This window comes from Anomaloglossus baeobatrachus, chromosome 11, assembly GCF_048569485.1.
Source record: "Anomaloglossus baeobatrachus isolate aAnoBae1 chromosome 11, aAnoBae1.hap1, whole genome shotgun sequence".
Taxonomy (NCBI): Eukaryota; Metazoa; Chordata; class Amphibia; order Anura; family Aromobatidae; genus Anomaloglossus; species Anomaloglossus baeobatrachus.
Window position 1 is genome coordinate 13,282,973 of NC_134363.1, and position 12,307 is coordinate 13,295,279.

A 12,307-nucleotide genomic window follows, 5' to 3' on the forward strand; every position below is an offset into this window, starting at 1 on the left:
GCCCAGGTTATACCGGCTGTACATATATAATAATATACAGAGAATACCCAGGTTATACCGGCTGTACATATATAATTATATACAGGAGATGCCCGGGTTACACCGGCTGTACATATATAATTATATACAGGAGATGCCCAGGTTATACCAGCTGTACATATATAATTATATACAGGAGATGCCCAGGTTATACCGGCTGTACATATATAATTATATACAGGAGATGCCCAGGTTATACCAGCTGTACATATATAATTATATACAGGAGATGCCCAGGTTATACCAGCTGTACATATATAATTATATACAGGAGATGCCCAGGTTATACCGGCTGTACATATATAATTATATACAGGAGATGCCCAGGTTATACCGGCTGTACATATATAATTATATACAGGAGATGCCCAGGTTATACCGGCTGTACATATATAATTATATACAGGAGATGTCCAGGTTATACCGGCTGTACATATATAATAATATACAGGACATAAGCAGGTTATACCGGCTGTACATATATAATTATATACAGGAGATGCCCAGGTTATACCAGCTGTACATATATAATTATATACAGGAGATGCCCAGGTTATACCGGCTGTACATATATAATTATATACAGGAGATGCCCAGGTTATACCGGCTGTACATATATAATTATATACAGGAGATGCCCAGGTTATACCAGCTGTACATATATAATTATATACAGGAGATGCCCAGGTTATACCGGCTGTACATATATAATTATATACAGGAGATGCCCAGGTTATACCGGCTGTACATATATAATTATATACAGGAGATGCCCAGGTTATACCGGCTGTACATATATAATTATATACAGGAGATGCCCAGGTTATACCGGCTGTACATATATAATTATATACAGGAGATGCCCAGGTTATACCAGCTGTACATATATAATTATATACAGGAGATGCCTAGGTTATACCGGCTGTACATATATAATTATATACAGGAGATGCCCAGGTTATACCGGCTGTACATATATAATTATATACAGGAGATGTCCAGGTTATACCGGCTGTACATATATAATTATATATAGGAGATGCCCAGGTTATACCGGCTGTACATATATAATTATATACAGGAGATGCCCAGGTTATACCGGCTGTACATATATAATTATATACAGGAGATGCCCAGGTTATACCGGCTGTACATATATAATAATATACAGAGAATACCCAGGTTATACCGGCTGTACATATTGTGAGACTCATGTGGGATTAGTGGATGAGGGCAGGTATATCTCACCCCGGTATCGGTCCTATGTGACTTAGCCTGGCCAGGATCACCTGGCTACTAATGGATTAATGGGAGGTGAAGGACGGAGGTAAAAGGAATCTGGGAAGTTGGGGGAGGGTCTCCATCTGGGAACACAGTAAGCCTGTCTGTGTAGGAGACACTTGTGAGGAGCAGTGCCTGATGTCTGTAAGGTTTAGCTGGAAGGGAGAAGCCCTCCAGTTGGTAGTCAGGATAACACCGTGTATAGTTAGTGCCGGACAGGCAAGGATTTCTTTTGTTGGTGTTTTTTTTTCTTTTTGTTTATGCTTCACTGCAATAAACCTGACCAAGCGTCAGTTACACCTTGAATTCGGCTGTCTGCCTGAGGTGAATACGTGCCCTTTGAACCCAGCAAAGGCGATCCCGGAGCGTGTTATCACATTGTGGTGGAGAACGCGGGCAGCACGTTACAGCGCATCATAATGGATGACGTGGTGAAAGCGCTGGTACAATCCGCAGCTGTGCAGCAAGAGGCTAATCGCTTGATGTCGGCACAGTTGAAGGAACTGGTGGAATCGACGGTTAAAGACCGCCAACTTTTGCAGCAGGTGGCGCAGCGTCTGGCGACCGTACCGGAGAGTAATGCGGAGGCTGACCAGAGGGTGATTCATGTGAGTCGGTGCTGGCAGAAATTAACCACAGAGGACGATGTGGAAGCTTACCTGACCACGTTTGAACGGACGGCGGAGCGGGAAAAGTGGCCAAAGGAGCGATGGGCCGACTTGCTTGCACCGTTTCTGGCAGGTGAGGCACAAAAAGCCTACTTTGATCTTGAGCCTGAAGCAGCGCATGACTTTGATAAACTAAAAGCCGAGATCCTTGCCCGGCTGGGAGTGACGACGGCCGTGCGAGCACAGAGAGTTCATCAATGGACTTATCAGCCCGATAAACCACCGCGGTCACAGATGTTTGACCTCATTCACTTGACCAAGAAATGGCTACAGCCCGAGGTTCTGACGGCGCCAGAGATGGTACAAAGAATCGTTCTTGATAAATACCTAAGAGCTCTACCGCCATCTCTGAAGAGATGGGTAAGCCATGGAAACCCCACGACAGCGGATCAGCTAGTGGATCTAGTGGAGCGTTATTCCTTGGCAGAAGGACTTATGGACGATGCTACACATCCTCGCTCTTCCCCTTCTCGACGAGGATCTGGTAAGACTGTTCCAGGGTCATGGGGAGGAGGAAAATATCCTAAGGCAGTGGAGGAGGAAAACAGGACTGCTGGCCCTGTGAGGGCTAAGGTGCCAAACTATGGTCTTAGCAAGGGGCCCGTGAGGTGTTTCCGCTGCCAGGAGGCGGGCCACATTGCTGCAAACTGTCCAGTAACTGCAGAACCGATGCAGTGTGATGTCACGGACTTTGAAAAACGCAGGGCTATGGTTGCACGGGTAGTGTGTTGCTGCATGTCAAGGCGATATGAAAAAACACCTGTGTGAAGTGTCCATTGATGGCAATACTGTTGTTGCACTATTAGACTCGGGAAGTGTGGTGACTCTGGTAAAGGCCAGTCTGGTAGCAGTCCCGATGGGACAGTCAGATAAATTTTCTGTGACATGTGTGCATGGAGACACCTGCTCGTACCTCACAACGGTCTCCTGCATTACTACGCCCTATGGGTCTGTGCATCATAAGGTGGGACTAGTACCAGCACTATTGCATGATATCATTTTGGGCAGGGATTTTCCCCACTTCTGGCAGTTGTGGGAGAACCAATTAGTACCCCAGGGTAGCCGCACGGATGATCCTTCTCCCACACCTTGTGTGGGCCCGGAGCCACTAGAGGATGCCCCACAAGAGGGTTCAGAGGAGGAATCCGCTGAAAACAACCCCCAGTTCCCCTTTTCAGTTCTGGCGGGTGATTCCGATGAACCCGGGGCAGAGGCGGACACGGGTGGCTGTCCCCCTTCCTCTTGGCTGAATTTGGAAGTCCACAAAGATGACTTCCAAAGTGAGCAAATGAGAGATCCTACCCTTTCTCAGGCTATAAAAAATGTTAAAATGATAAACGGGGTGCAGGTGGATGCAGGTACTAGGCTGTCTTACCCCTACATGGCACTGGAGAATGACTTTCTCTATCAGATAGAGAAGAAGGGGGATGACACAGTACAACGATTGGTTGTGCCGAGAGCCTACAGGCGGAGAGTGCTGGACCTGGCACACGGACACATGATGGGGGGACACCTGGGGGTCCAGAAAACTACCGAAAGGATATTACACTGTTTTGTTTGGCCAGGCATGCATCACGATATTCGCACCTATTGTGAGTCTTGTCCTGACTGCCAATTGTCTGCACCTAGGCCCCGTTTCTGTAGCCCCTTAGTACCTCTGCCTATCATCGAGATCCCATTTGAGAGAATTGGGATGGATTTAGTTGGACCCCTCCACAAGCCTGCACGAGGACACCAGCACATCCTTGTCATCTTGGATTATGCCACTCGTTACCCCGAGGCCATCCCTTTGCGTAACACGGCCGCCAAGACCATTGCCAAGGAGCTGGTCCATGTGTTTAGTCGGGTTGGTGTCCCAAAACAAATACTCACAGACCAAGGAACCCCCTTTATGTCTAAAGTAATGAAAGAACTCTGCAGGCTGTTACAAATAGCACAGTTACGCACCTCCGTGTATCACCCTCAAACGGACGGACTGGTCGAACGGTTTAACAAAACTTTGAAACAGATGCTCCGTAAGGCGATAGACAAGGACGGGAAGAACTGGGACTACTTACTCCCGTATTTGCTTTTTGCCATCCGGGAGGTGCCCCAGTCTTCCACCGGGTTCTCTCCTTTCGAGCTTCTGTACGCCCGACGTCCCCGTGGACTGTTAGATGTCGCTAAAGAAACCTGGGAGGGACAGGTCACCCCGTTCAAAAGCGTAATAGACCATGTAACCCAAATGCAGGACCGTATTGCGGCGGTGATGCCCATCGTTAAAGAGCATATGATACAGGCTCAAGGAGCACAGAAAAGGATTTATGATAGGGGGGCCAAGATCCGTACTTTTGCACCCGGAGATAGGGTGTTGATCCTGGTCCCCACGGCAGAAAGCAAATTTCTGGCAAAGTGGCAAGGCCCCTTTGAAATTAAGGAACGGGTGGGTGAGGTAAACTACAAAGTGTACCAGGCTGGTAAAAGGAAGCCTGAACAGATTTATCACGTGAATCTGATAAAACCCTGGAAGGACCGTCCAGCTCTGTCAGCAGGTCTGGCCCTTCCGGTCTGCAAGCAGACCATACTGGATGTCGGGATTGCGGAGACGCTGTCAGAGCGGCAAAAGACAGACATCAAGCAGTTTGTAATCAACAATCACGAGTTTTTCTCGGAAAAGCCCGGGCAGACCACTCTCATTAAACATGACATCATAACAGAGCCTGGGGTAACAGTTCAGGTAAAGCCCTACCGAATACCGGAAGCTCGGCGGGAAGCTGTCTCCCGAGAAGTGAAGACCATGTTAGAGTTAGGTGTAATCGAGGAATCGCATAGCGCCTGGTCGAGTCCGATTGTGTTAATACCGAAACCAGACGGCTCCATTAGATTCTGCAATGACTTCAGGAGATTAAATGCGGTCTCCAAATTTGATGCATACCCTATGCCACGGGTCGATGAATTAATAGATCGGCTTGGAAAAGCCCGGTATATCACGACCCTAGACTTAACGAAGGGCTATTGGCAGATCCCGCTAACAGAGGCCGCTAAAGAGAAAACTGCGTTTTCTACACCGGAAGGTTTATACCAGTATGTGTATATGCCGTTTGGACTACACGGGGCACCGGCAACCTTTCAAAGGTTGATGGACCGAGTCCTGAGGCCACATAGGCAGTATGCTTCTGCGTATTTGGATGACATAGTCATTTACAGCCTGGACTGGGAGACGCACCTCCAGAAACTAGAGGCCGTGATTGAGGACCTGCGGGAGGCAGGCCTAACAGCAAACCCCAAGAAATGTCATATCGGGCTGGAAGAAGCCCGGTATTTGGGATACGTAATTGGGAGGGGAATTGTTAAACCCCAGATTGACAAGATACAAGCCATTCAGAAATGGCCGCAACCAGTCAACAAGAAGCAGGTGAGAGCGTTTTTAGGAATAGCCGGCTACTACCGACGGTTCATTCCCAATTTTGCGGCTACCGCTGTTCCCCTGACGGACCTTACCAAAGGGAAAGACTCTGTCATGATCAAATGGACCACGGCAGCCGAAGAAGCCTTCCATAACTTAAAACTAGCTCTTTGCTCTCAACCTGTGCTAATGACTCCTGACTTCCGCAGCGAGTTCGTGGTCCAAACGCACGCTTCTGATGCCGGTATAGGGGCTGTATTGTCACAACTGCAGGACGGAGAGGAACATCCGGTCCTTTATCTTAGTCGGAAACTTAATAAGCATGAACGCAACTATGCCATAGTGGAAAAAGAATGCTTAGCCATTAAGTGGGCTCTAGAGTCCCTTAAATATTACTTGATTGGTAGGAAGTTCCGGCTGATCACTGACCATGCCCCTCTCAAGTGGATGCACTTGAATAGGGAACGGAATGGCCGAGTGGCCCGGTGGTTCCTTGCACTTCAGGCCTACCGTTTTACAGTGGAGCACCGCCCGGGGGTGCGGATGGGGAATGCTGATGCCCTGTCTCGTGTGCACTGTTTTGTGGGTGCTGTTGCTCAGCTGCAGTGGTCTGAGCAGAGGGGGGGGATATGTGAGACTCATGTGGGATTAGTGGATGAGGGCAGGTATATCTCACCCCGGTATCGGTCCTATGTGACTTAGCCTGGCCAGGATCACCTGGCTACTAATGGATTAATGGGAGGTGAAGGACGGAGGTAAAAGGAATCTGGGAAGTTGGGGGAGGGTCTCCATCTGGGAACACAGTAAGCCTGTCTGTGTAGGAGACACTTGTGAGGAGCAGTGCCTGATGTTTGTATGGTTTAGCTGGAAGGGAGAAGCCCTCCAGTTGGTAGTTAGGATAACACTGTGTATAGTTAGTGCCGGACAGGCAAGGATTTATTTTGTTGGTGTTTTTTTTCTTTTTGTTTATGCTTCACTGCAATAAACCTGACCAAGCGTCAGTTACACCTTGAATTCGGCTGTCTGCCTGAGGTGAATACGTGCCCTTTGAACCCAGCAAAGGCGATCCCAGAGCGTGTTATCACAATATATAATTATATACAGGAGATGCCCAGGTTATACCAGCTGTACATATATAATTATATACAGGAGATGCCCAGGTTATACCGGCTGTACATATATAATTATATACAGGAGATGCCCTGGTTATACCGGCTGTACATGTATAATTATATACAGGAGATGCCCAGGTTATACCAGCTGTACATATATAATTATATACAGGAGATGCCCAGGTTATACCGGCTGTACATATATAATTATATACAGGAGATGCCCTGGTTATACCGGCTGTACATGTATAATTATATACAGGAGATGCCCAGGTTATACCGGCTGTACATATATAATTATATACAGGAGATACCCAGATTACACCAGCTGTACATATATAATTATATACAGGAGATGCCCAGGTTATACCGGCTGTACATGTATAATTATATACAGGAGATGCCCAGATTACACCAGCTGTACATATATAATTATATACAGGAGATGCCCAGGTTATACCAGCTGTACATATATAATTATATACAGGAGATGCCCAGGTTATACCAGCTGTACATATATAACTATATACAGGAGATGCCCAGGTTATACCGGCTGTACATATATAATTATATACAGGAGATGCCCAGGTTATACCGGCTGTACATATATAATAATATACAGGAGATGTCCAGGTTATACCGGCTGTACATATATAATTATATACAAGAGATGCTCAGGTTATACCAGCTGTACATATATAATTACATACAGGAGATGCCCAGGTTATACCAGCTGTACATATATAATTATATACAGGAGATACCCAGGTTATACCAGCTGTACATATATAATTATATACAAGAGATGCTCAGGTTATACCGGCTGTACATATATAATTATATACAGGAGATGCCCAGGTTATACCGGCTGTACATATATAATTATATACAGGAGAGGCCCAGGTTATACCAGCTGTACATATATAATTATATACAAGAGATGCTCAGGTTATACCGGCTGTACATATATAATTATATACAAGAGATGCTCAGGTTATACCAGCTGTACATATATAATTATATACAGGAGATGCCAGGTTATACCAGCTGTACATATATAATTATATACAGGAGATACCCAGGTTATACCAGCTGTACATATATAATTATATACAGGAGATGCCCAGGTTATACCGGCTGCATATATATAATTATATACAGGAGATACCCAGGTTATACCGGCTGTACATATATAATTATATACAGGAGATGTCCAGGTTATACCGGCTGTACATATATAATTATATACAGGAGATGTCCAGGTTATACCGGCTGTACATATATAATTATATACAGGAGATGCCAGGTTATACCAGCTGTACATATATAATTATATACAGGAGATACCCAGGTTATACCAGCTGTACATATATAGTTATATACAGGAGATGCCCAGGTTATACCAGCTGTACATATATAATTATATACAGGAGATGCCCAGGTTATACCGGCTGCACATATATAATTATATACAGGAGATGCCCAGGTTATACCAGCTGTATATATATAATTATATACAGGAGATGCCCAGGTTATACCGGCTGTACATATATAATTATATACAGGAGATGCCCAGGTTATACCGGCTGTACATATATAATTATATACAGGAGATGCCCAGGTTATACCGGCTGTACATATATAATTATATACAGGAGATGCCCAGGTTATACCGGCTGTACATATATAATTATATACAGGAGATGCCCAGGTTATACCGGCTGTACATATAATATACAGGAGATGGCCCGGTTTGCCCCTGCGCTCAGTTTGCACCGTCCCCCCGTTTCGGCCATGACTCCTCCATGTGCTCGCACCTTGCAGACCTCGGCATCTGGACTCAGTCATCTCGATAATTTCCGCTCTCAGATTTTGTATTCAGGTTCTCGATGCATGAAAATCTAATAAAGATGACGACCGCATTTCTTAAATATGTAATGTGCGGCGCGGGCGGTCACATCTATCCGGGATGGATCCTCGCATTAAATAATATTAGTTAATAATTAAAACGATTAAATGTCCGGACCCCGGCCGCCTCTTCCCGCGCTGATGAGATTAATTATCGCTAGACGCAATAAACTCCAAAATTGCTAATTAGAAGTCACATCGATTTCAAAGTCACGGCAAAATGTGGACAATTCCTTTAATCTGGAATTCATTCAAATCGATACAGTTTATGTCCTCATTCACACTGCTAGAAAATCCAATTTAAAGGGACAGTATCAATTCATTAAAAATGTGCGCCGATGTCGTAGTTTGCCAAAAATACTGAATAAAAACTAATTTCTGCCCAAAAAAAAAAACGTTTGGAGCAACCAGAACCCCATTGCTATCCAGAAGACCTTCTCATGGTATGTAAACAGGTTCTGCACAAGAGGTTATCGAGACGGTTCCCGACACTTTAGATTTTAGCCCAAGTCTCAGAGAACATTTAATCAAGATGGTTGTAGACACTTTCAGGCCATTCAGGCCATGTCTTTGAGAACATCTTATCGAGACAGTTCCAAACCAGGTCTCTGAGGACATCTTATCGAGACGGTTCCCGACCATGTCTCTGAAGACCTCTGATCGAGACGGTTCCCGACCATGTCTCTGAAGACCACTGATCGAGACGGTTCCCGACCATGTCTTTGTGAACATCCTATCGTGACGGTTCTCCACCATGTCTCTGAGAAAATCTTATCGAGACGGTTTTCAACCATGTCTCTGAGAACATCTTATCGAGACAGTTCGCCACCATGTCTCTGAGAACATCTTATCGAGACGGTTCCCGACCATGTCTCTGAGAACATCTTATCGAGACCGTTCCCCACCATGTCTCTGAGAACATCTTATCGAGACCGTTCCCCACCATGTCTCTGAGAACATCTTATTGAGACGGTTCCAGACCATGTCTCTGAGAAAATCTTATCGAGACGGTTCTCAACCATGTCTCTGAGAACATCTTATCGAGACGGTTGCCGACCATGTCTCTGAGAACATCTTATCGAGACGGTTCTCAACCATGTCTCTGAGAACATCTTATCGAGACAGTTCCCAACACTTAAGATGTCCTCAGAAACTTGGGCTGAAATATAATCAAGATGGTTCCTGATACTTTAGAATTCAGCTCGTCTGTGAGAACATCTTATTGAGACGGTTCCCGACACTTTAGATTTCAGCCCATGTCTCAGAGAACATCTTGTCTAGATGGTTCCCAACCAAGTGTCTGAGGACATCTTACCGAGATGGTTGCCAACCATGTCTCTGAGAACATCTTATCGAGACCATTCCCAACACTTTAGATATCAGCCCAAGTCTCAGAGAACATCTTATCGAGATGGTTCCTGACACTTTAGATTTCAATCCATGTCTTGGAGGTTGGTAGGTTGTTTCTATGGTCAATGTATTCTGACTTTGATGAACAGTCATATCTGAATGTTGACGTTGTCTTGTGTCTTCCCAGGTTGGGAGTAATCCAACTCCATGAATCCCTCGGCCAAGATGAACTCGTGCAAATTTATGGACCATGACATTGAAAGTCGAGGCATCAAGCTGCCCAAACAAGCACAGAACCCTCCGGTGGTGCCAACCAACCGAAGCATGGTGATGGCCGAACCGGAGAAGAGACGGAGGCAGAGGTATGTCGAGAAAGACGGGAAATGTAACGTCCATCATGGAAACGTCCGGGAGACCTACCGCTATCTGACTGACATATTCACCACCTTGGTGGACCTGAAGTGGAGGTTTAACCTTCTAGTCTTTACCATGGTCTACACAATCACATGGATTTTCTTCGGATTCATTTGGTGGCTCATCGCCTACATCCGTGGGGACCTGGAGCACACTGAGGACGCCACGTGGACACCATGTGTGGATAAGTTGAACGGTTTTGTATCTGCCTTCCTTTTCTCCATAGAGACAGAAACCACGATAGGTTACGGATACAGGGTCATAACGGACAAGTGCCCGGAAGGGATAGTTCTTCTGCTGGTCCAAGCCATCCTGGGATCCATAGTCAACGCCTTTATGGTGGGCTGCATGTTTGTAAAGATCTCCCAGCCAAAGAAACGAGCAGAGACCCTCATGTTCTCCAATATGGCCGTCATCTCCGTGAGGGACGGGAAGTTATGTTTGATGTTTAGGGTGGGAGACCTCAGAAACTCGCACATTGTGGAGGCGTCCATCAGAGCCAAGCTGATCAAGTCCAAACAAACTAAAGAGGGAGAGTTCATTCCCCTCAACCAGACAGACCTAAATGTGGGGTTCGACACCGGAGACGACCGACTGTTTCTGGTTTCGCCTCTTATTATCTGTCACGAGTTTAATGAGCAAAGTCCGTTCTGGGAGATCTCCAAGGATCAGCTGGGAAAGGAAGAGTTTGAGATTGTTGTCATCCTGGAAGGAATGGTGGAAGCCACAGGTGAGACCCGACAAATGCATCATGGCCTAGTAACCACAAAGGGTTCTTGTGCAAAAAAGTACTGTAAATATAAAGAATATTACTAATATAATACTGCCCCTATACACAAGAATATAACTATAATACTGCCCCCTATGTACAAGAATATACCTACTATAATACTGCTCCCTATGTACAAGAATATAACTACTATAATACTGCCCCCTAACTACTATAATACTGCCCCTATGTACAAGAATATAACTACTATAATACTGCCCCTATGTTCAAGAATATAACTACTATAATACTGCTCCTATGTACAAGAATATAACTAGTATAATACTGCCCCTATATACAAGAATATAACTACTATAATACTGCCCCTATGTACAAGAATATAACTACTATAATACTGCCCCTATATACAAGAATATAACTACTATAATACTGCCCCCTATGTACAAGAATATACCTACTATAATACTGCTCCCTATGTACAAGAATATAACTACTATAATACTGCCCCTATGTACAAGAATATAACTAGTATAATACTGCCCCTATGTACAAGAATATAACTACTATAATACTGCCCCTATGTACAAGAATATAACTACTATAATACTGCTCCTATGTACAAGAATATAACTACTATAATACTGCCCCTATGTTCAAGAATATAACTACTATAATACTGCTCCTATGTACTAGAATATAACTAGTATAATACTACCCCTATATACAAGAATATAACTACTATAATACTGCCCCTATGTACAAGAATATAACTACTATAATACTGCCCCTATATACAAGAATATAACTACTATAATACTGCCCCCTATGTACAAGAATATACCTACTATAATACTGCTCCCTATGTACAAGAATATAACTACTATAATACTGCCCCTATGTACAAGAATATAACTAGTATAATACTGCCCCTATGTACAAGAATATAACTAGTATAATACTGCCCCTATGTACAAGAATATAACTACTATAATACTGCCCCTATGTACAAGAATATAACTACTATAATACTGCCCCTATATACAAGAATATAACTACTATAATACTGCCCCCTATGTACAAGAATATAACTACTATAATACTGCCCCCTATGTACAAGAATATAAGTACTATAATACTGCCCCTATATACAAGAATATAACTACTATAATACTGCCCCTATATACAAGAATATAACTACTATAATACTGCCCCCTATATACAAGAATATAACTAGTATAATACTGCCCCTATATACAAGAATATAACTAGTATAATACTGCCCCTATATACAAGAATATAACTACTATAATACTTCTATGTAGAAGAATATAACTACTATAATACTGCTCCTATATACAAGAATATAACTACTATAATACTGCCCCTATGTACAAGAATATAACTACTATAATACTGCTCC

At 44.1% G+C, this 12,307-nt stretch overlaps 1 protein-coding gene across 1 annotated transcript in view; it reads left to right on the forward strand.

Annotated features, from left to right (window-relative positions):
* The window catches only part of LOC142256494 (G protein-activated inward rectifier potassium channel 4-like), a 94,534-nt gene that overhangs the window by 74,285 nt on the left and 7,942 nt on the right, over window positions 1–12,307 (forward strand). Inside the window, exon 2 of the mRNA XM_075328212.1 lies at window positions 9,931–10,887. Coding sequence (XP_075184327.1) covers window positions 9,951–10,887 — 937 coding nt within the window. The 5' untranslated portion in view covers window positions 9,931–9,950. The remainder of the gene's footprint in view (window positions 1–9,930; window positions 10,888–12,307) is intronic.